The 24,359-nt window shown below is 46.4% G+C and overlaps 2 protein-coding genes across 2 annotated transcripts in view; both read right to left on the reverse strand.

Moving 5' to 3' along the window:
- LOC145341598 (uncharacterized) overlaps positions 1-4,497 on the reverse strand; it is a 67,323-nt gene extending 62,826 nt beyond the window's left edge. The window contains exons 1-3 of the mRNA XM_080186566.1: positions 4,306-4,497; positions 3,884-3,919; positions 2,221-2,280 (exon numbers count right to left, since the gene is read on the reverse strand). Of these exons, the coding sequence (XP_080042692.1) occupies positions 2,221-2,280; positions 3,884-3,919; positions 4,306-4,497 (288 nt within the window). The remainder of the gene's footprint in view (positions 1-2,220; positions 2,281-3,883; positions 3,920-4,305) is intronic.
- Positions 4,498-6,873: 2,376 nt separating this feature from the next.
- Positions 6,874-21,804, reverse strand: LOC145341599 (uncharacterized). Its single transcript, XM_080186567.1, has 8 exons — positions 21,799-21,804; positions 19,836-19,871; positions 19,669-19,749; positions 17,602-17,661; positions 15,697-15,732; positions 14,629-14,688; positions 8,795-8,839; positions 6,874-7,026 (listed from the first exon to the last, which is right to left on the reverse strand). Exons 1-8 carry the CDS (start codon positions 21,802-21,804, stop codon positions 6,874-6,876), a joined length of 477 nt encoding a protein of 158 aa, XP_080042693.1.
- Between the last annotated feature and the right edge of the window lie 2,555 nt (positions 21,805-24,359).

Here is a 24,359-nt window from a genome sequence, read left to right on the forward strand (position 1 = left end):
AGCCTGCTTGGCAAGAAAATGATGAGATTGGATGAGTTATTTGTTGTGCATCCTGTTCAATTTTAATTCTGGTTGAAGCCAAGTCGGTTGAGATGTCAGTTGGGTATCCGGTCTTTACACCACCTCCCAGGGGATTCAGTTTAAATCCCTTCCCTCTCCACCAATGAAATCAAGGTAGTAACTGGCATTTACACTGTTCCAGAGGTTCATGACTTTCGGGATATCTGAAAGTTCTTAAAAGCCAATGAAACACTTTGGAAGTACTATCATTGCTAAAAGTGCAGGGAGCCTAGCCATCAGTGTGTACACACCAAGTTCTCGCTAACAGTAACACGATGGTGTTCAGATAGTCTGCTTTCTTTCCAGTCATGTGGTTTGAAGGATAAATGTATTTCTTTTAAAGTTTATTTATCAGTGTCACAAGTAGGCTTACATTAACACTGCAATGAAGTTACTGTGAAAATCCCCTAGCTGCCACACTCCAGCACCTGTTCAGGTAAACAGAGAGAATTTAGCATGGCCAACGCACCTAACCAGCACATCTTTCAGACTGTGGGAGGAAACCCGCGCAGACACGGGGAGAACATGCAGATTCCGAACAGTGACCCAAGCTGGGAATGGAACCCAAGTCCCTGGCACTGTGAGGCAGCAGTGCTAACCACTACGGGGTGGAAAATGGTTATTAACCAAACAAAGCCTTCAGTCCGGCCTACAGTAAGGCCAGCGCTTATGCACTCAGGACAAGTGACTAAATCTAAAACCTTGTTCAACAAACACTGCATTCCAGGCTAGGACACAGGATGAGTTACCATGACAATTACTAAATAGCAAGATGTGGGGGCATATTATGCTAATGAACGATTAGCAGGAGACAGTTTTCTATTGGATAAGAAAGGGAAAAAGGCTATGCTATGATTGGTGGATACGTATACAAATAAAGGACGAGAAAGTTGCTCATTTCTCATTTGCTGTAATTAACTGTAACTATTGCACTTTCTGTATGAATCAGCAGAACACTCTACAATACCAGGTGCTGCATTGCGTTCTCACTCATACATAAGTTATTAAAGCTTGGAATTTGAGTACTCTGGGTTTAAGTGTTGTCTGTACCAAGTCGAGTGCAGTTTAAGTGTTGATTGTACCCAAAGTCTACGACAGTTTCACTCCCCACCCTTTAGAATAGTTGGAGTACTGTGTGCAGTTCTGGTCGCCTCACTACAGGAAGGATGTGGAAGCTATTGAGAGGGTGCAGAGGAGATTTACAAGGATGTTGCCTGGATTGGGAGGCATGCCTTATGAGGATAGGTTGAGGGAGCTCGGTCTCTTCTCCCTGGAGAGACGAAGATTGAGAGACGACCTGATAGAGGTTTATAAAATGTTGAGAGGAATAGATAGGGTGGATTCTCGGAGGCTATTTCCCAGGACTGAAACAGCCACTACGAGAGGACACAGGTTTAAGGTGCTGGGAAGCAAGTACAGAGGAGATGTTAGGGATAAGTTTTTCACTCAGAGGGTGGTGAGTGAGTGGAATCGGCTGCCGTCGGTGGTGGTAGAGGCGAACCCACTGGGGTCTTTTAAAAGACTTCTGGATGAGTATATGGGATTTAATGGGATTGGGATTTACAGATAGTTCTATGGCTTGGTAGGTATGGATGTGATTGGCACAACTTGTGGGCCGAAGGGCCTGTTTGTGCTGTAGTGTTCTAACAGTGGAATCCATTCCTTTCTTCAATCCTTTTTTTCTTCCTACAGTTTTCAAGAAAAAGACAAACTTGGCATCAAGCAATCGGACTTTTTATTTATCCCTTCCCTTTACCAAACTTGCTGCTTTCCTGCCTGGCTCTTCATCTAACTTCCTTGCTGTCAATTAAAATTGTCAACACATCATCAATAAAACCATTGCCGAAGAAAAAAACATTTCCCACAAACCACTTTGCCCAATTTGAGCTAATTGTTTGCGCTTCTTAATTGCAACACGGTCATCAACTTGCAACACACCAAGTATTGACTTACAGGTCGCGTTGTATCTGTGTGAGGTTCGAGTGCTCACGAACTAAATACTCTGAATCAGATTCTGACGCCACAGATTTTCTTATTCCGATTCTATCACGAGCTGCCAGGTTATGGTTTGTGGAGGGGGAACATGAGAAGCTGGCAAAGGGGGTCAGAACGCAGAGGTATCAGAGAAAATCCAAGGCAATTATTAAACTCAACAATCACCTTAAGTCCTGGAGGACCAGGCTGACCTTGTGGACCCGACAATCCGACACCCGCATCTCCCTATGTTGAAGAAAATTGGAAGAGAAATTAAGAAACGTTAGGATCGAGCGATATTTTGAGTCGGCGATTGGTCACATTTTCAGCCACCAAGCTAATTGAAAGAGAATGTTATGATACATAGTTCCCCCAGTGGCTCACTTGATACTGAACCGGTCCCAGATAGACAATCTCAGCTTCTCAGTGTGCCAATTTTGTCAGCTCTTATTCAGGGCGTCTCTTAGCCGGGAAGGGAGCTGGCCAACACTCCTGCTTCCCAACTGCTTATTACCCAGCAACTTCTGACCAACGTTGACACTAGGGAAGGTGCTGGCCTACTGGTACTATCACTAGCCTATTAATCCAGACTAATGTTCTGGGGACCCGGGTTCGAATCCCACCACAGCAGATGGTGGAATTTGAATTTAACGAAAGAAATCAGTAAAATTTACCGATAACCATGGCTGGAAAAACCCATCTGGTTCACTTACGTCCTTTAGGGAAGGAAATCTGCCGTCCTTACCTGGTCTGGCCTACTCCAGAGCCACAGCAATGGGGTTGACCCTCAACTGCCCTTGGGCAACTAGGGATGGGCAATAAATGCTAACCATGTCCCGAAAGAAACCGTGTTAGGGTAAAGAGATCAGTTGGGGGTTGAAGGTCATTACAAAGATAGGGAGTAATTGGAAAACAAGCAAATATTCCTGAAACTGGCAAAATGGTTAATTGACAGATGTTTGTTATTGTTAAGTCGTGACAATCTGACAAATCAGCTTCTCATAAACCTAACTTTTCCACAGAGTACGAAAGATTTGTCATCCGAACTGTATCTTTCATGATCTCAGCCACATTGTTGAGAGTCTGGAGGTCAAGTAAGGACAGCAGGTTTCCTTCCTTAGAAGGAAACGTGTGAACCAGATGGGTTTTTAAAACAATCAGTGATGGTTTCTCGGTTGCCGTTACTGAGGCTACTGTTATATTCCTCTGCTCAAGCTACCCTGGAGGGATTTGAACCCATTTCCCCAGGGCATTAGACTGGGCCTCTGCATTACTAGCTCAGTAATATTACCACCACCACTGCCCCAACTCTCCCCCACCGCCACCACCAAGCCTCCCTCCCCACCCCATGATATAATTTGCAGTTAAGCTGTTATTAGAATCATAGAATCCTACAGTGCAGAAAGAGGCCCTTCGGCCCATCGAGTCTGCACCGAACACAATCCCGCCCAGGCCCTATCCCCATATCCCTACATATTATACCCACTAATCCCTCTAACCTACACATCCCTGGACACTAAGGGGCAATCTTAGCATGGCCAATCAACCTAACCCGCACATCTTTGGACTGTGGGAGGAAACCGGAGTACCTGGAGGAAACCCACACAGACATGAGGAGAACGTGCAAACTCCACACAGACAGAGACCCGAGCTAGGAATCGAACCCAGACCCCTGGAGTTGTGAAGCAGCAGTGCTAACCACTGTGCTACCGTGCCCCCCAAATTAATTACACTGATTGAGGGATAGGTATTGGCCAGAAACCAGGAGAGAGTTACTTTGCTCGGTTACTTTGACAATAAGAGTTACTTTGAACAGCGATAAAATTATAAAAATACAACAATCACTCACCTTATTCCCTTTGACTCCGGGCAATCCTTTAGGACCCTACATTAAAGAAAAATAATGAAACATATTAAAAGGTAGGAAACTTTAATGATGGTCCTGCCTGCAGTACGCAATAGGTTTCAGAAATTCGTGTCTTCTTTTTGACCTATAAATAGCAAAGGCAGTTTGACACGTGGCTCACTGTCTGCTCAGTGAGATACTCTGGATATAACCATATAGCAGCTGTCAAAATGAAAGTGGAATAAAGACATACACCTAACTGCTTTGTTGCATTAACATGTCGATGCGAAGTAGGGCCATTATTTCTGTAGTTTGTAGTCAGCTGTTTTTCAGCTCCCTGACCTGTCCCAACACAACTCCACCTCTCCTCCATTTGGCCATGTGTTGCTGGCTGTTCAGTCGCTCCCATTAACACATGATCTCACCATTTGCCACTGTTGGCACACTTCCTCCCTGATGGCATCATTAACATTCCCGTTGTCGATATCTCCGTGACAAACTTGTCTACAACTCCTTTGCTCCAACACATATCTGGTCTTCAATTCTGCCTTCACCCCCTTTCCAACTTTATAAGTCTGTAACGTTTCCACCTTTCTTCCGTTCTGTAGAAGGATCATTTCGATCCATAGAATTATAGAAACATAGAATCACTACAGTGCAATGGAGGCCATTCGGCCCATCGGGTTTGCACTGACTACTATCCCATCGAAGCCCTATCCCCATAACCTCATGCATAAACCCTGCTGGTCCCCCTGACACTAAGGGTCAATTTAGCATGGCCAGTCCACCTAACCTGCACGTCTTTGGACTGTGGGAGGAAACTGACACAGACACGGGGAGAATGTGCAAACACCACACAGGCAGTGACCCGAGGCTGGAATTGAATCCGATCCCTGGCGCTGTGAGGCAGCAGCGCTAACCACTGTGCCACTGTACCACATCTGAAACACTGGGTGGGATTTTTACAACCACACTCGCTCCAAAACCAGAAAACCCTCCCAACGTACCTTTGCAAAGTCCGCTCCCTGCCCACTACAATGTCTGTGGCCAGCAGGATGGGAGAATCACCCCCTTTAACACTGGTTCTCTCCACAGATCCTGCTGGACCTCCTGAGTTTATCCAGCATTTTGTCTGTTTTTTTGAATAACATTACTCTTGTTTTAGGGACAGGCAGGACCAGGTGTAGATGTACTTTCTAAACCATTAGGATGACGGATTTCTGTTGTAAATAAATGTGCATCTACCTTATGCGAAGGTACTGTATGATTCTGTAACCTGTTTACTAAATGAAAGGATTTGCATTTATATAGTGCCTTTCACATCCTCAGGGCCTTCCAAAGCACTTTGTAGCCAATTGGTTACTTTTTTGAGTCACTGTTGTAAGGTAGAAAACAGATGGGTGGCACAGTGGTTAGCACTGCTGCCTCACAGCGCCAGGGACCCGGGTTCGATTCCCAGCTTGGGTCACTCTGTGCGTGGAGTTTGCACATTCTCCCCGCGTCTGCGATGGTTTCCTTCGGGTGCTCTGGTTTCCTCCCACAGTCCAAAGATGCTAAATTTCCCCTTCGTGTCAGGGGGATTAGCAGGGTAAATGCATGGGGTTATGGGGATAGGGCTTGGGTGGGATTGTGTCAGTGCAGACTTGATAGGCTGAATGGCCTCTTCCTGCACTGCAGGAATTCTATGTCTATGACTCAGCAACAAACTTGCACAAATGACAATGAGTTAAACGACCAGGTAATGTGTGTAATGATGTTGGTTTAGATTGGGATGTCAGAGGGAATGGTTCTTTGATTAACACCCCAAGATTGTTTAAAACCAGCTGGCGGTTTTAAACAAGAAGGATGAGGGTGGATCTTATAGAGACGTATAAGATAGTGAAGGGGATGGATAGGGTAGAGGTAGAGAGATTCTTCCCACTTAGAAAGGATAGCAGGACTAGAGGGCACAGCCTCGCGATAAGGAGGAGGCAATTTAGATCAGAGTTGAGGAGGAACTTCTTCACTCAAAGGATGGTGAATCTCTGGAATTCTCTGCCCGTTGAAGTGGTGGAGGCTACCTCGCTAAATATATTTAAGTCACGGGTAGATAGGTTTCTGGTAGACAGGGGAATTAAGGGTTATGGGGAGAAAGCGGGAAAGTGGAACTGATCCACTTCAGATCAGCCATGATCTTATTGAATGGCGGGGCAGGCTCGAAGGCCTACTCCTGCTCCTATTTCTTATGGCGGGGCAGATGATGGCCCATCACCTGAAGGGACAATAATTCCAAAATCACAGAAGGCCCTCAGTATAGGCACTCTTTGGGATCATGTGATCAAGTCTCTGGAGCAAGACATGAGGCCACAATCTTCTGCTACCAAACAAGTTCAAGCTGTTAACGGAACCCTACAGCCTGAGTCAGCGCGATTTGAAAGATCTCTCGAAGTTTATTTATTAGTGTCACAGTAGGCTTACATTAACACTGCAATGAAGTTACTGTGAAAAACAAAGTGCTCTTGAATTGAGCTGAGTGGCCAGAAGTGTTTGCTCAAAATTGGGTTTTTTGATGTGCAAAGTGCTGACATCCTCGTTCCCAATCTATGCCAACACTTCACACATTCGTGGTCTAAGGAGATGCGGTAAATCTTTTAGCACTGAGACGTGGAGAAATGTCTTCATCCAGAGAGCGGCGAATCTGTGGAATTCACTACCACAGAAGTTACTGTGAAAAATCCACACTCCAGTGCCTGTTCGAGTAGACTCAGGGAGAATTTAGCACAGCCAATCCCATCTAATCAGCACGTCTTTCAGACCGTGGGAGGAAACCGGAGCATCCGGAGAAAGCCCACGTGGACACGGGGAGAATGTGCAGACTCCCTGCAGACAGTGACCCAAGCTGGGAATTGAACCCTGGACCCTGGCGCTGTGAGGCAACAGTGCTAACCACTCGTCCCACGCCTTACCACAGACTAGCTCAACCATCTATAAGCTCCAGGATATAAAGACTTTTGTCAATAATTGGTTGCCTTCCTTATCAATAAAATGATTATTTCTTGCTCTTGAGACTGGCTCCGGTGATGGCAGTTCCGATGGAGGCCTGAAAGATGATAAATGTATCGATCACTTACGTTCTGTCCTGGTTCTCCAGGTTCACCCAGTTCACCCTGCAAAAAGACAAAGCCAGTTGAGTGAATGAGGTTCACCCTTGAACTGAGGAGAGAGCAGATTGGGAGGAGACAGGGGCACAGTGACACATCGCACCTCATTCAATTCTCTCCCCCTTGGTGTTTCGACACAAAGGAATTGGGACACTGAGCAGGATGAGGGGGGGGGGGGGGGGGGGGGGGGGGGGGGGGGGGGGTGGGGGGGGTGGGGGATGAAAGTTACGGTGGGGAGTGAGGGATAAAAGCAAATTACCGCAGAGGCTGGAATCTGAAAGAGAAAGTGCTGGGAAAATCTGGACCTTTGGGCTCGAAACATCAGCTGTTTTCTGTCCTTACAGATGCCGCCAGACCAGCTGAGATTTTCCTGCATTTTCTCTTTGGAATGAAAGGAAGGGGTTGTCCAAAAAGACTGGAGGAGGGGTCGACTGAGGTGGGGATAATGCGGCATAGAGGATCACCCACCCATTGTAGTAATCACCCGGCTCCTGTCCCTTACACAATGTATGCAAAACAGAAGCATAATTAGCAGGCCATTCGGCCCATTATTTGTTGGAAATGCCGCACCCTGATGGAAAGGATGCTGACCCATCCTTAAACCAATCTTTCTGTTTGGAATTCACTCCCACAGAAAGCAGGTGAGGCCAAAACATTCCATGCTTTTAAGAAGCAGTGAGATATAGCACTTGGGGACGAAGGGATCAAAGGATACGGGGGTTGATCGACATTGAGGGCTGGGGTGCAGGAAGGTGGAAGTTTAAATCCTCAATAGGAGCTTGGTGGGCCTGGGTAAGATGCTCTTACGGAGAGTCAGTGCAAACTCGATAGGCTGAATGGTCTCCTTCTGGACTGTAGGGATTCAATGGATTCATAGAATCATAGAATCCCCACAGTGCAAAAGGAGGTCATTTGGCCCATTGAGTCTGCACCGACCACAATCCCACCCAGGCCCTATCCCCACAACCCCACATATTTACCCTGCCAATCCCCCTGACACTAAAGGCCAATTTAGCACGGCCAATCAACCTAACCTGCACATCTTTGGAGCGTGGGAGGAAACCCACACAGACACAGTGAGAACGCGCAGATTCCGTACGGACAGTGACCCCGGAATTGAACCCAGAACCCTGTCACTGTGAGGCAGCAGAGCTAACCACTGTGCCACCCCGTGACAGAAACTCTGAGTGGCCATTCTAACCAGGATTGATGGTGTTGAAGGGTGTACCTGCAGCACACAACACTTAGTCATGTTACCCATTGACATCAACAGAAAGGCAAGTGGAAGGTCAGTCGAGGAATTAGCAGTCAATCCAATATTTTACACAATTAGGCTGAGTTAAACATTCCCTCTGCGAGCTGGAACAAAAGATTTTCCATTTATGAAGTTGAGGGGCCAGAAATGTTTACCCGAAATTGGCCAAATGGGTTTCATGTATGTGCAAAGTGCTGACCTCCTCACCCCCAATCTGTGCCAACGCATCACACACTCATTATCTACAGAGACGCGATAAACCTTTCAGGACTGAGGAGGAGGAGAAACATCTTCACCCAGAGAGTGGTGAATCTGTGAAATTCACTCCCAGAGGAAGCAGGCGAGGCCAAAACTGCTTTTAAGAAGCTGTTAGATATAGCACTTGGGACCGAAGAGATCAAAGGATGTGAGGGGTGGATTAGGGCTATTGAGCTGGATGATCATGAGGAATAGCAGAACAGGCTCGAAGGGCCGAATGGCCTCCCGTGCTCCTATTTTCTATATTTCTGGGCTTCCTACCTTGTCTCCTTTCGCACCTGCTGCACCTTTGTCTCCTTTCATACCCTGAGAAGAAAACATAAAAATTGTCATCTTCCTGAACCTCCCAATCACTTTTCTGATGCATCGGCCGCAATGGGGAACAGAGTGTCCTCACATCACATACAGGATAAGAAACCGTGGTGTAAATCCGGAGATAGAATACAAGCTATCTGAAGTATCACCAAATTCTACCGTCATTCAATTAGCTCAGCAGCCAAGTTCTGAACCTGAAGATTTTTTTTTAATGTTCTGCGTAAAATGATTTAGCAGCAGTTTGAGTATAAAATAGATGTTACTGAAAGGAGAGACTTGGTACCAAATTATTTTTGTCTTGCGTTCATCGGGGCTAATGATCTAAGGTGGCGCGGAGCGCAGCGATTTTTTGCGAGCTCTCACCAGCACGCGCTCTAAGACTATCTTTCATTCTCCGAAATAGCTCAGTTGGGAGAGCGTTAGACTGAAGATCTCAAGGTCCCTGGTTCAATAAGGGGAGTCTAAAACTAGTGGACATAGGTTTAAGGTGAGAGAGGAGAGGTACAAAAGGAACCAGAGGGGCAGTTTTTTCACACAGAGGGTGGTGAGTGTCTGGAATGAGCTGCCAGAGGTAGGAGTAGAGGCAGGTACAATTTTAGCTTTTAAAAAGCATTCAGACAGTTACATGGGTAAGATGGGTATAGAGGGATGTGGGCCAAATGCTGGCAATTGGAACTAGCTTAGAGGTTAAAAAAGGGGCAACATGGACAAGTTGGGCTGAAGGGCCTGTTTCCATGCTGTAAACCTCTATAACTCTCGTTCTACGCTTCTAAAACTCTACTCTAATTCTTCTAAGTTCCCTAAAATGTTCTATTTCAATCTCTTACACCCTACCTATGACTGTAACACTACATTCTGCACCCTCTCCTTTCCTTCTCCCCCATATACTCTATGAACGGTATGCTTTGTCTGTATAGCATGCAAGAAACAATACATTTCACTGTACCCAACAATAATAAATCAAACCAAATGCAAGAATATGACATTGAGATTGTTTGAAATTTGACAATCTTTCACTTGCTCTGGTGAGTGCAAGATGAAAAGCTTCATCAACACGGGTGGGATTTTCTGTCCTCATTTGTCCCTAATCTTAAACTGATTCGGAGGGGGGGAGGGATAGTGGGGAAAGGGGGTGAAAGTGAGGGGGGCATAGTTGGGGAATGCAAGGCACGGCATAGTGGGGGTGGGGCGGAGCAGGGTTTGAAATGCGTGTACTTTAATGCGAGGAGTATTCGCAATAAAGTGGATGAACTTGCAGCGTGGATCAGTACCTGGGACTTTGATGTTGTGGCCATTTCTGAGACATGGATAGAGCAGGGTCAGGAATGGATGTTGCAGGTTCCGGGGTACAAATGCTTTAGTCGGAGTAGAGAAGAAGGTAGAATGGGGGGTGGGGTAGCATTGCTAGTCAAGGACTGTATCACAGTGTCGGAGAGAAAGTTTGATGAGGACTTGTCAGTTGAGGTAGTATGGGCGGAGATTAGAAATAGGAGAGGAGAGGTCACCCTGTTGGGAGTCTTTTATAGACCTCCTAAAAGTTCTAGAGAGGTTGAGGAAAGGATTGCGGAGACAATCCTGGTTAGGAGTGAAAGTAATAGGGTAATTGTTATGGGGGACTTTAACTTTACGAATATTGATTGGAGTTGCTATAGTTCTAGCTCGCTAGAGGGGTCAGTGTTTGTACAAAGCGTGCAGGAAGGTTTTTTGTCTCAGTATGTAGACAGGCCAACTAGAGGTGAGGCTATATTGGATTTGGTGCTGGGAAATGAGCCAGACCAGGTGCTAGACTTGGAAGTTGGTGTGCATTTTGGTGATAGTGACCACAATTCGGTTACGTTCACCTTAGTGATGGGAAGAGATAGGCATGAACCTCGGGTCAGCAATTTTAGCTGGGGTAAGGGCGATTATGAGGCTATCAGGAGTGAATTAGGAAGCATGGATTGGATTAGGGGATTACAGGGACTGGGAACGTCTGAAATGTGGAGTTTTTTCAAGGAGCAGCTACTGCGAGTCCTTGATAGGTATGTCCCTATCAGGCATGGTGGATTTGGTAGATCTAGGGAACCGTGGTGCACTAAAAGAGTTGAGTCGATGGTTAAAAAGAAAAAGGAGGCTTATGTTCGGATGAGATTGGAGGGCTCAGATAGTGCACTAGAAAGCTTTAGATTGGCTAGGAGGGAGTTGAAGAGTGAGTTGAGAAGGGCTAAAAGGGGACATGAGAAGACTTTGGCTGATAGGATTAAGGAGAATCCTAAGGCGTTCTATAGGTATGTCAAGAACAGAAGGTTGGTCAGGGCAAGATTAGGGCCAGTTACAGACAGCAGGGGGAAGTTGTGTGTGGAACCGGAGGAGATTGGAGAAGTATTGAACCAATATTTCTCTTCGGTGTTCACGCAGGGGGACATGAATATAGCTGAGGAGGACATTGGGTTGCAGGGGTGTAAAATAGACAGTATTACGGTTGATAAAAGGGATGTGCTGGAAATTCTTGAGGGGCTGAAAATAGATAAGTCCCCTGGTCCGGATGGGATCTACCCTAGGATTCTCTGGGAGGCTAGAGAGGTGATTGCAGAGCCTCTGGCTCAGATCTTCAGGTCGTCATTGGTCTCTGGTGTAGTCCCGGAGGATTGGAGGATAGCGAATGTTGTCCCATTGTTTAAGAAGGGGAACAGAGACTTTGCCGGGAATTATAGACCGGTGAGTCTTACTTCTGTTGTGGGCAAGGTTTTAGAAAAAATTATTAGGGATAGGATTTATAGTTATTTGGAGTGTAATGAATTGATTAGAAATAGTCAGCATGGTTTTGTAGCGGGTAGGTCGTGCCTTACTAACCTTATTGAGTTTTTTGAGAAGGTGACCAAAGAGGTGGATGGGGGCAAGGCAGTTGACGTGGTATACATGGATTTTAGTAAGGCGTTCGATAAGGTTCACCATGGTAGGCTTCTGCAGAAAATGCAGATGTATGGGATTGTGGGTAATCTAGGAAGTTGGATCAGGAATTGGCTAGCGGATAGGAGACAGAGGGTGGTGGTGGATGGTAAATATTCATCATGGAGTACAGTTACGAGTGGTGTGCCTCAGGGATCTGTTTTGGGGCCACTGTTGTTTGTAATTTTTATTAATGATCTGGATGAGGGTATAGTTGGGTGGATTAGTAAATTTGCTGATGACACCAAAGTTGGAGGTGTGGTAGATTGTGAGGAAGGGTGTCATAGTCTGCAGGGAGACTTAGATAGGTTGCAGAGCTGGGCCGAGAGGTGGCGGATGGAATTTAATGCGGAGAAGTGTGAGGTAATTCACTTTGGTAGGAGCAACAGATGTGTCGAGTATAGGGCTAACGGGAGGACTTTGAATAGTGTGGATGAACAGAGGGATCTAGGTGTGTGTGTACATAGATCCCTGAAAGTTGGGAATCAAGTAGATAAGGTTGTTAAGAAGGCGTACGGTGTCTTGGCGTTTATTGGTAGGGGGATTGAATTTAGGAGTCGCAGTGTAATGTTGCAACTGTACACTACTCTAGTGCGGCCGCACTTGGAGTACTGTGTGCAGTTCTGGTCCCCGCATTACAAGAAGGATGTGGAGGCGTTGGAGAGGGTGCAGAGGAGGTTTACTAGGATGTTGCCTGGTATGGTGGGGAGGTCCTATGAGGAGAGACTGAGGGATTTAGGGTTGTTTTCGTTGGAAAGAAGGCGGCTAAGAGGGGATCTTATTGAAACATATAAGATGATTAGAGGTTTAGATAGGGTGGATAGTGATAGCCTTTTTCCTCGGATGGAGAAAGCTAGCACGAGGGGGCATGGCTTTAAATTAAGGGGGGGTAGCTACAGGACGGATGTCAGGGGTAGGTTCTTTACCCAGCGGGTGGTGAGGGATTGGAATGCCCTGCCTGCTGCAGTTGTAAATGCGTCTAGTTTGGGGGCGTTTAAGAGATCTCTGGATAGGTTTATGGACGAAAAGGGATTGGTATAGGCTAGTGGGTCATTGTTTTTGTAACTGGTCGGTGCAACATCGTGGGCCGAAGGGCCTGTTCTGCGCTGTAATGTTCTATGTTCTATGTTCTATGTTCTAATCCAGAAAATCCCACCTGGGGTCAACAGTGGAGTTCACCCCTTGTTTGCTCCAATTCCAGTGGCGGGTAAAATGCACCCCCATGTCTCTCTTTTCAACAATACTGCAGTTCACTTCTGCCAAAGTAACTGTGAAATAAGTCCTTGAAGAAGAAAAATAATTGCATGAATCTAAGGGAAGAGTGGGGCTAACTGGACTGGAATTCCCTGAAAGAGTGTCAACGGGGATGAGCAACTTTCTCAATGGCAGGGCAGGCTCGAAGGGCTAGATGGCCTACTCCTGCTCTTACTTCTTATGTTCTTATGTAGAAGGGATTTGTGTCGTTATGCTGTTTGATGCAGGATATTGGTATTCATATATTCACCATGGGACGACACAGTGGCACAGTGGTTAGCACTGTGCTACTTGATGAATCTATGAAAGCCAGCCAAAAAAACATCTTTAATTCTTTTTCTTTCCATTCGTTCATGGGATGTGGGGCTGGGCCAGCATTTATTGCCCTGGGCGGATTGCTAGGCCATTTAAGAGTCAACCACATTGCTGTGGCTCTGGAGTCACACGTAGGCCAGACCGGGGTAATGATGGCAGATTTCCTTCCCTAAAGGGTTATCGGTGAATCGGATGGATTTCTACAACAATCAGACTTTTTATGAATTCAAATTTCACCATCTGCCACGGTGAGATTTGAACCGGGGTCCCAGAGATTTATCTCAGGTCTACTAAATTCCCAGTCCCATGATAATGCCACTACACTGCCGCCATCTTAACATTATTATCAGGAATTATGAACACTATTAAACTGAATAACCCCAAGATGAACTGAAGGAACGTCACGGTTTAAGCACATACAGTAATTGAATGGGCAGCTTTACAATTCTTCATGTGAAGAACAAAGAAAATTATAGCACGGAAACAGGCCCTTCAGCCCTCCAAGTCTACACTGACCATGCTGCCCTCTGAACTAAAACCCCCTACTCTTCTGGGGATCATATCCCTCCATTCCCATCCTATTCATGTATTTGTCAAGACGCCCCTTAAAAGTCAGTATCATATCTGCTTCCACTACCTCCCTTGGCAGTGAGTTCCAGGTACCCACCACCCTCTGTGTAAAAACCTTGCCTCGTACACCCCCTTTAAACCTTGCCCCTCGCACCTTAAACCTATGTCCCCTCGTAATTGAGTCATCCACCCTGGGGAAAAAGCTTCTGACTACCCACTCTGTCCACGCTCCTCATCATCTTGTAGACTTCTATCACTTCGCCCCTCAACCTCCGTCGTTCTAATGAGAACAAACTATGTTTCTCCAACCTCTCCTCATAGCTAATACCATCCATGCCAGGCAACATCCTGGTAAATCTTTTCTGATGTTTCCTTGTAGCACTGAGATCTCTGCAGATATAAGTCTGCAGCACAGATGGTTCTACAACCCATCGTACTCCCGGTAAACACTGCAGTTACTCTTCCATTTATTCCCTAATCCTGGTTTATAAATTGGCAGCCCACTCAAGATCTTGTATACGGGAGTTCGAATGGCAATTTCTTCAGCGATTAAACCTATAAGGAAAAGTAATCTCAACAACAGAACTCCAACGTCAATTACTCCAATGGCAAAGCCATCACCCTTCCCCATGGCATCTCTGAATGAGCCAAATTCTAGACAATTTGGAAGGACTGAACAGTATTGTGCTCAATAAAGGAAGGCACTGACTTACTGCATCTCCCTTCAGGCCTCTCTGTCCTGTAACTCCAGGTTCCGTCACTCCAGATGTTCCCTAAAGGAAAGGAGCAGCACAAAATGAGACAATGCATCACCTTGATGTATCAAACTCCTCATCAAAAATTTAAGTCAGAACCGCACACACTTCAAGTTCATGTTATAATGCTCAGCAGATTTCATGGGTTGAACAGGAATCTCTCCGTACCAGGGCAGGCAGGGGAGAGCAGGCGGGTAAGTGGAACTGATCCACTTCAGATCAGCCATGATCTTATTGAATGGCGGGGCTAGATGGCCTACTCCTGCTCTTACTTCTTATGTTCTTATGTAGAAGGGATTTGTGTCATTATGCTGTTTGATGCAGGATATTGGTATTCATATATTCACCATGGGACAACACGGTGGCACAGTGGTTAGCACTGCTGCCTCACAGCGCCAGGGACCAGGGTTCGATTCCCGGCTCGGATCACTGTCTGTGCGGAGTCTGCACATTCTCCCCATATCTATGTGGGTTTGCTCTGGTTTCCTCCCACAGTCCGAAAGACACGCTGGTTAGGCGCATTGGCCGTGCTAAGTTCTCCCTCAGTTACCCAAACAGGCGTCACCAGAGTGTGGGGATTAGGGGATTTTCACTAACTACATTGCAGTGTTAATGTAAGCCTACTTGTGACACTAATAAATAAACTTGAAAAATAAACTTTAAATCTGTCTGTCCCACAGCCTTAAAGATTCAGTACCCAAACCCCTTCTGAGGTTAGAGAATTCCAAAGTCCCACGACACTAAGTGTCTTCCACTTGATTCTCCCTGTCTAAGATTGAATCAAACAACTCTTGGGACTGCTCAGGTTTATAATGGGATTGAGTTCTAGAAGAAGGAATGAGGGTTAAATGAAGGGACTTGTTCACCACCCTGAGCTGGGATTCTGATGTGTGTGGGAGAGAATATTATCATTTCAAAACATTAAGGGGAAGGTAGACAAATAAATGTGCAGCAGGAACACTGACACCAATGAATGGCCTCTTTCTATGCTATAATTTCTACACAATTATCTCTCTGTATTCTTACCTTTTCTCCTTTTGCTCCGGGTTTTCCAACAATTGCCTAGAAGAAAAAGCACAGATTGAGGAACAAACTCTCAGCAAGTCTGCGGAAAGACATTCTGTTTCAACGATAACTGTTCTTTACCCGGAATCTGCTCAAACCAAAACATAGGCAGTTCCCCCTCCAATTGTTCCAAACTTTCTCCTTTAGAGGTCCTCTCAAGTCCCAACTAACTTGTAAGATGGTGGTGCACATTGGAATGGAGGAGGCTCCCTCAGCCAACTTGGCCTCAGATTTTTAGTATACCAACCCTGCCTTCTCACCGCGCCTTCGATAAGGCCCACTGCCTGGCTTTCAGGCTCACTGTGTCACAGAGCTCAATAATGAAGCCAATGGGACTTTTATGTTGCAACTGAATTTTATTGGGTGGGGTGATTTTGCTCGCCGCCCCGTGAGAAATTTCTCCTTTTAAAATAAGGCTGCCTCGTTACAATATTATGTTGCTGCAGCATTGATGAGAACATAATGGAACTTCCATCCCCTCAGTGGAAGGAAGACCTCCCAACCCCATCCCCCTCCCTCCCCACCACAAGCCCACCACCTCCAGGCATCTCTCCCCCCACCCCACCACCACTCCCAACTCCTGCCTTGAGAGCTGCCAGCCAATGGTTGGTAGCTCTTGTAGACTCAGCAGCGCCAGAACCCTGTAGTGGGCACTGCCAGTACTGCAAGCAGAGGACTGATGGATACTGGACCCAGATGAGTCCTGGGCTGTTTTGGGGTGCGATTGATCGGATGCCCGAGGGAGGGCGAAGGGAGTGGAGGTACCAGTTCAAGGAGGTTAGGTAGGGTCTTAGGCACGATCACATGAGGGATCTGAGTGGGGTGAAGGAGCAGGGTGCCCCAGATGCACCCTGAGCCCCTCTTAAAGAATCTACCCCACTTCCTTCCCACTCTTTTGCCAACTTTGGTGGAAAAGTAGCCTTCCAACTTTCGATCACTCTGATGCCCAGGGTACTGTGGCATTGGAGGAGCTCAGGTGGCCATCTATGTGTCGCAGTCAGCCTAAGGGTGGCTCTGGGGTGGGAAGGTGGTGGCTGTCCGTGTTTAATCTGTGCCCCCCCTCCCCTCACCCTGCTGAAATCATGACCAGCAGCGAGGTGTCCAGGAAATCCAGCCCCTTGTAAGGGGAATGACTTCAGATGACAGACAGCCACGGAAAAATGTTGCTTTGTGCGTGACACTGCAGGAAGATTAGGAGTTATTAATGCGCCCCATGCGCCTGTACACAATCATGTGGACCTTGCCAAACATGCGGCAGGTACATACAGCATGACACTGGGACACTTCAAACCCCTCTCTCAAGTTACCCAAATGTCGAATGCCACAAGCCAGTGAGGAACTGGCATATTGTGCATCAAACAAATCTCCAGCATGGAGAGAATAGCAGCAGACATGAGGGAGGTGAGTGGGCAAGAGAAGTAGTGGCAACATGATCTACCTCACATCCTGTCTCTCTGTTCCACAGGATTATGTTCCCATGGGTTTCTAGCTGACTGCATGACCAAAAGGTCAAATAGAACGGCTCTTGGAGGAAGGACTGATGAATTTTGAATACATCTCAAAGCATCACCCAACTTGGAGAAAGTACTTAGTGCCTCGCGGACATCTGGCTCTTGAGATAGCACAAACGCCTGTTGCAAACCATCGCCATGCAGCACTCGAACCATACTGTAGAATGGATGCCACACATAAAGAGGGGTTTAGGTAAGGGGAAAGGGATTTTCTACTGAACCGAGTGCATGTTTCTGTGCAACTTCACATCTGTCTGCATTGGTGTGAGTTAGGCCTGAGCTAGGCCTCACCCTGTATTCAATAAGAAAGGCATCGCAGCTGTCAGCCCAAAGATCAAGTTCAAAATTAACTTACCGCTCCAGGGGGTCCTGCATCCCCCTTGGGTCCAGCAACTCCTGGAATTCCTTGCAGTCCCTAAAAGAAAATTTAAATCCTAAATGAGTTGGCTGTTTAAATCCTAAAATGAGTTTGCCTGAAGAGTTCACACAATGAGCTGGGGCCGTCAGACCCTGAACCAAAGTAGCTTATTGAGGGAAGGCTGGGCTACTGCGCCCTGATGCTGAGATACCCCAGTACACAGGTAAGCTGGAAGCAAATACACATTCCACTGAAAATAATGGAAAAGCTCATTAAATGCTGACCTAGCTATCAGTGCCAACATCCCAAAAATGAAAAATAAGGTTTAGGACTGTACATAACTGCTGCCTCACAGCGTCAGGGACGCCGGTTCGATTCCCGGCTCGGGTCACTATCTGTGTGGAGTCTGCACATTCTCCCCATGTCCGCGTGGGTTTCCTCCGGGTGCTCCAGTTTCCTCCAACAGTCAAAGATGCGCAGGTTAAGTGGATTGGCCATGCTAAGTTGCCCCTTAGTGTCCCAGGATGAGTAGGTTTGGGGATTAATGGGTAAAAGTGTGGGGTTACAGGGATAGGGTCTGGGTAAAGTGCTCTGTTAGAGAGTCAGCACAGACTCGATGGGCCAAATGGTCTCTTTCCGCACTGTGGGGATTCTATGATCTATAATCCCAGTGGACAGTGTAATAGTGGGTGTACAGTAGTTACTGCAGGAGTAATCATCAGGCCTAGGCTTATGGTCCAGAGAGATTAGTATAATTTCAGCACAGTAGCTGGGCAATTTAAATATAATTGATTAATTAAATTTGGAATAAAAAGCCAGTAACTGTCACAGTGAGTGTGAAACTACTGGATTGTTGTAAAAACCCATCTGTCCACCAGGAAAGGAAATCTTTTACCCTAATCCGATCTGGCCTACATGTGACTCCAGAGCTATAGCAATATGGTTGACTCTTAACTGAAATGGTCTAAGTGTGTCCCTCAGTTGTGTTCAAGGAGGATTAGGCAATAAACACCCACATTCCAAAATTCTACAGACTCTGGAGCAGTTCCTACAGGTTGGAGGGAAGCAAATGTAACCCCACTGTTTAAAAAGGGAGGGAGAGAAAAAAGGGAGAATTATAGATTCATTTAGTCTGACACCAGTAATGAGGAAGGGTGAGAGTCCATTATAAAAGACATCATAACAGAAGATTTGGAAAACATTAATGGGATCGGACAAAGCCTGCATGGGGTTATGAAAGGCAAATCATGCTTAACAAACCCAGTGGAGTTTTTGGAGGATCTAACTGGTAGAATAGATAAGGGAGAACCAGTTGATGTGGTGTACTTGGACTTTCAGACATTTTTCAATAAGGTCGCTCATAAGAGGTTAGTGTGCAAAGTGAAATCACGTGGGGTAGTGGGGAAGGTATCAGCGTGGATCGAGAATTGGTTGACAGATGGGAAATAGAGAGTAGGAATAAATGAGTCCTTCCCGGCAGTGAGTGACTGGTTGGGTAGCACAGGGATCAGTGTTTGGGTCCCAGCTGTTCACGATACATATGAATCACCTGGAATCGCTTTGATAATATTTCCAAGCTTGCTGGCGACCAGAAACTGGGTGGGATTGTGAGGGGGATTCAAGGAGGTTCCAGGGTGAGTGAGACAAGTTGGTGAGTGGGTAAGCACATGGCAGGCACAGTATAATGTGGCTAAATGTGAAGTTATACACTTCAGTGTGAAAGGCAGAGTATTATTTAAATGGTGATGTTGGAAAGTATGGATGTACAAAGATATCCGGGTGTCCTTAACACCAGGCAGTGGAAGTGGAGAGGCAGGTGCAGTAAGTAATTCGGAAGACAATTAGTAGAATATCATTAGAGAATATTAAATGATATTGGGCCATGATACTTCACAGAGAAGAGATTCAGATTAATCATCTAATGGAAAGATAGAATTGACTAGGGGGGGGGCTGAATGGCCTCTTCCAGAACCTACTTTTTATGTTGATCAGATTGGATACCAAACTTCTGTCCGTAACAACGAGAGGTTAAAGGAGGTTGCGGCGTAAAACTGGATAAATTACCCTTTCCCCAGGAAATCCTTTGGCTCCGTCCTGTCCCGGAATTCCATCTCTCCCCTGCACTCCCGGCTTCCCAGGTTCTCCCTGCAAGTTAATTGATTGAATTATACTCATTGTTACTTTGCTTTAATTAAAGTGGTCAACGCAATGTTGAAAGGTTCAGAACTCACCACTTGTCCCGGTAACCCAGGGGCGCCCGGAGGACCCTGTGAAGTAAGAACAGACAGGACTCAGTGGCAGGGTACGATGACATTCTTTCAGATTTCTTCTTGGCACAGCTGATTTCTTTAAGCGTATTGCACTTTTAAACTATCTTTTGAGTGATCATTTAGAAGGGGCAGGCTGGGAATTTCTGAGGCGCTGCGTAGCTTACATTACACCAGGTCCCTCAATGACTCCAACTCAGCATTCTCAGCCTCATCTCTTCATGGTCTCTCCAGCTTTCTTCACCCCTACCCTGGGCCTCACGGTGAGGAGCAGAAGGAGTGACAGTGGGCATTGGCTGGTTTAACCTTTAACCCTGCCCCCATGCCCACATGTCTGTCCTTGACCCTGCTGCAATGTTCCAGTGAAGCTCAACGCAAACTGGAGGAACAGGACCTCATCTTCCAGCTCGGCACTTTACAGCTTTCCAGTCTCAACATCGAATTCAACAACTTCAGATGATCTGCTCTACCCTACTTCGATCTCTTTGTCTTCATTTAATTTTTTTTTTACTGTTCTTTACCTTTTATTTCTTTATTTTTCTTCCCTTCCCCCAACTCTTTGCCTCTACTTTATCCCCCTTCCCTCATCTTTCCTTCCCCTTCTCCACATTTTAACTCTGTCCCATCCATTCCACCCCCTCCCCCAACATCTTCATCTGTCACAGCTTACATCCTCTCTGCCGTTTGGCCATTCACACCTTTTATTCTCTATAAGGGCTGCCATTAGCAGCCTTTCCCCTGGTTCCTGTGGCTACGACTCATCTTTCATTCCCCTACCCCGCAGTATAAATATCTCCCACTTTCTATGTCTTTTAGCTTTGTCAAAGGATCATCTGGACTCAAAACGTCAGCTCTTTTCTCTCCTCACAGATGCTGCCAGACCTGCTGAGATTTTCCAGCATCTTCTCTTTTGTTCCAGCATCCGCAGTAACTTGCTTTTAACCTTTCGTATTTTATCACCAGTCTGTTCAACTCTGGGTCCCAGGCCCAAGCCAACACATTCCTTTTGACCCTGACTTGATGCCCCCAGCCGTTTCTGCTCTCTGGGATCCGGGGTGTTAGTCTGGGCCGTGTGTGTTAGCTGGACTCGGGTCTTAAAGTTGAGCAGGCAGGTGAGGAAACATGGAAAGTTCTAAACTCACAACCACTACCATCTGTGTGGAGTTTGCACATTGTCCCCATGTCTGCGCGGGTTTCCTCCGGGTGCTCCGGTTTCCTCCCACAGTCCAAATATATGCAGGTTAGGTGGATTGGCCATGCAAAATTGTCCCTTGTCCAAAAGATGTGTAGGTCATGGGAATTAGCAGGTCAAATGTGAGCTTACAGGAATGCTCTGTTGGGGAATCAGCGCAGAGTCAATGGGCCGAATGGCTCCTCCTGCACTGTAGGGATTCTCCAATTCTACGATCTAGAAGGACAAGGGCAGCAGATACATGGGAACACCAGTACGTGCAAGTTCCCCTCTAGGTCACTCACCACCCTGATTTGGAAATATATCTCCATCCCTTCACTGTTGCTTGTTGGAATGAATTCCGTGCTAAATTTAGCCGTGCTAAATTCTCCCTCAGTGCACTGAGCCTCCACACTGTGGCGGTGAGGGGAATTTCACAGTAACTTCATTGCAGTGTTAACGTAAGCCGTATTTGTGACACTAATAAATAAACTTTAAATTTCTCAAGGATGGGCAACAAATGTTGGAGTTGTCCGGGGACCCTTAAACAAAAAACAACCTCCCTGACTTTGAGTGTATGACTTGCCTCTCAAATAGTGAATTCACAAGATAGAAATGAACTTTTGCTGGTCAGTATGATCAGACGCAGCAGGGTGGGAGGAGGTACCTGTCAAGCATAAACCCTAACACAAGCCTCTTGGGCCAAATGGCCTCTCTCTGCGATGTACACTCTACTAAATACTATCTTTAGCCAACTGGCATGTCCACCACATTTCTCACCAACTGTTACAGACGCACCATAGAAAGCATCCTTTCTGGTTTACATATGGTTCCTGCTCTGCCCAAGACTGCAAGACACAAGGGGTTGTGAATGTAGTCTAATCCATCATGCAAACCAGCCTCCCATCCATTGACTCTGTCTACACTTGCTGCTGCCACGGAAAAGCAGCCAGTATAATTTAGGACCCCATGCACCCCAGGCATTCCCTCTTCCAGCTTCTCCCATTGGGAAAAAGATACAAAAGTCTGAGGTCATGTACCAACCAACTCAAGAAAAGCTTCTTCCCTGCTGTTGTCAGACTCTTGAATGGACCTACCTTATATTAAGCTGACCTTTCTCTACACCCTAGCTATGGCTGTAACACCATATTCTGCACTCTCTCCTTTCTTTCTCCCTATTTACTCTATGAGCGGTATGCTTTGTAAGGTAGTGGTGCTAACCACTATGCCACCGCGCTGCCCAAAATGCCATTACATAGAAACACATAGATTACTGAATTAGAACATAAATGGGAAGTACCGAACCCCGAGATTACCAATGTGTTGGGCGTTAGGAATGGACCCAGGAACTCTCTGCTTTAGTCTGTTCAGTGGGAGATACAATAAGGTTCGGAAAGACAAACTGGTCAGTCTAGTCAACCATTGCACTCCTTCCAAGGCAAACACTCTCTCCCTTAGGTAAAAAGAACAAAACTGTGAAAAGTACTTCATGTGCACTCTTGTTAACACCCTACAGATCCCTCCTCATTCTTCTGAAGTCCAGTGAGTACAAGCCCAAACTATTCAACTGCTCCTCGTATAACAGCCCTTTCATCCTGGAATCACTCTGGTAATGACCTCCAGTGCCACCACATTCTTCCTCAAGTAAGGGTACCAAAACTGGGCACAATCCTCCAGCTGTGGTCTCACCAACACCTTACACAATTGTAACAACACTTCTTTCCTTTCAAAAGGTGGGTTTCCAGGAGTGATTTAAAGGAGGAAAGTGAGGTGGTGAGGTGCGGGGAGGAAAGTTCTGTATCGCGCACAAGAAACAATACTTTTCACTCTACATTAATACATGTGATAATAAATCAAATCAATCACGTTTAAAAATTCAAAGTTCACCAGGCCTTAGTTGTAGAGAAGAACCATGAACCTAATCATGGAATCTGAAACATACCATCGCTCCAGGAGGACCAATGTTTCCCGGCAGGCCCATGTTACCAGGGGGACCAGCTGGACCCTAAACAGAAAGATAGATATCATGAAGCAGAATAAAAATCGCTAAATACCGTCACATGTGATCATTTGGGATGACGTCTTTAGTTATCATTATGTTATAAGTCAGCATCTCCAATCTCTCAAAGCAACAAGTAGTATAACCTGGAAGTATTCAAAAGTGGTGGAGGCTACCTCGCTGTATATATTTAAGTCACGGGTAGATAGGTTTCTGATAGACAGGGGAATTAAGGGTTATGGGGGGAAAGCGGAACTGATCCACTTCAGATCAGCCATGATCTTATTGAAAGGCGGGGCAGGCTCGAAGGGCTAGATGGCCGACTCCTGCTCCTACTTCTTATGTTCTTATGTTATGTAGCTGGACAAGGGACTGAGGCATTGACAGTCAAGAGAGGATAAATGAAAGTTTTAGCTCTGAGAACCATTCTCAGTGGCACGGTGGCACAGTAGTTAGCACTGCTGCGTCACAGTGCCAAGAACCCGGGTTCGATTCCTGGCTTGGGTCGCTGTCTGTGCAGAGTCTGCACATTCTCCCCGTGTCTGCATAGGTTTCCTCTGGGTGCTCTGGTTTCCTCCCACAGTCCAGAGACATGTAGGTTAGGTTCATTGGCCATGATCAATTGCCTCTGCAGTGAATGGAGTTTTAGCTGGAATGTTAAGCTCTCAGTTCTCGCCTTCAGCGGGGCAGCCGTGGATGAGACTGGAGAATCCCGCACAATGCCCTGGATTTTTGGGCCCCCTTCAGTTGACGGGATCCTCCGGTCTCACTGAGGCTGCCCCACCCTCACCCTCCCGAGGCTCCCCGGTGGTGCACCACGCAAATGACCATCGACTTTGGTGGGACTGGAAGATCTCACTGGGGGCCATTGGCGAGCTGCCTCCACCACTTGAAGACTCCGCCAGGACAGGAAAATCCCTGCCTGGAGATGCATTAATAGGAAAGTGAGATAAGCAAGTGGGATGGGTGGGTAGACATAGAAGAATATATTAACGGGGTTGGATAAAGACAGTTGGGAAGAGCTCTGTGTAGAGCGTTATCACCGATATAAATTTGTAGCTTGGTGACATCTGAGCCGTTGGTTCATGGTGATTACTTAACTTCTGTTCTTGGTGCATTGTAAATCCCAGAATTGTCAAATGGGTTGAATGGTCTGTTTCTGTGCCTTTGTAATCCTCAGACTGTGCAATGTAATTGTGGAGGTCACAAACCAGATACCCTGACCATCATTTGGCAGCACCTTCTGGTGTACTGTACTTTCAAATCATTGCCCAGTTTCTACCTGCGTGTGACCCTACTCTGTCTTAAAGTAGCCAGC

Source organism: Carcharhinus amblyrhynchos, chromosome 3 (genome assembly GCF_965287045.1).
Source record: "Carcharhinus amblyrhynchos chromosome 3, sCarAmb.v2.hapA, whole genome shotgun sequence".
NCBI lineage: Eukaryota > Metazoa > Chordata > Chondrichthyes > Carcharhiniformes > Carcharhinidae > Carcharhinus > Carcharhinus amblyrhynchos.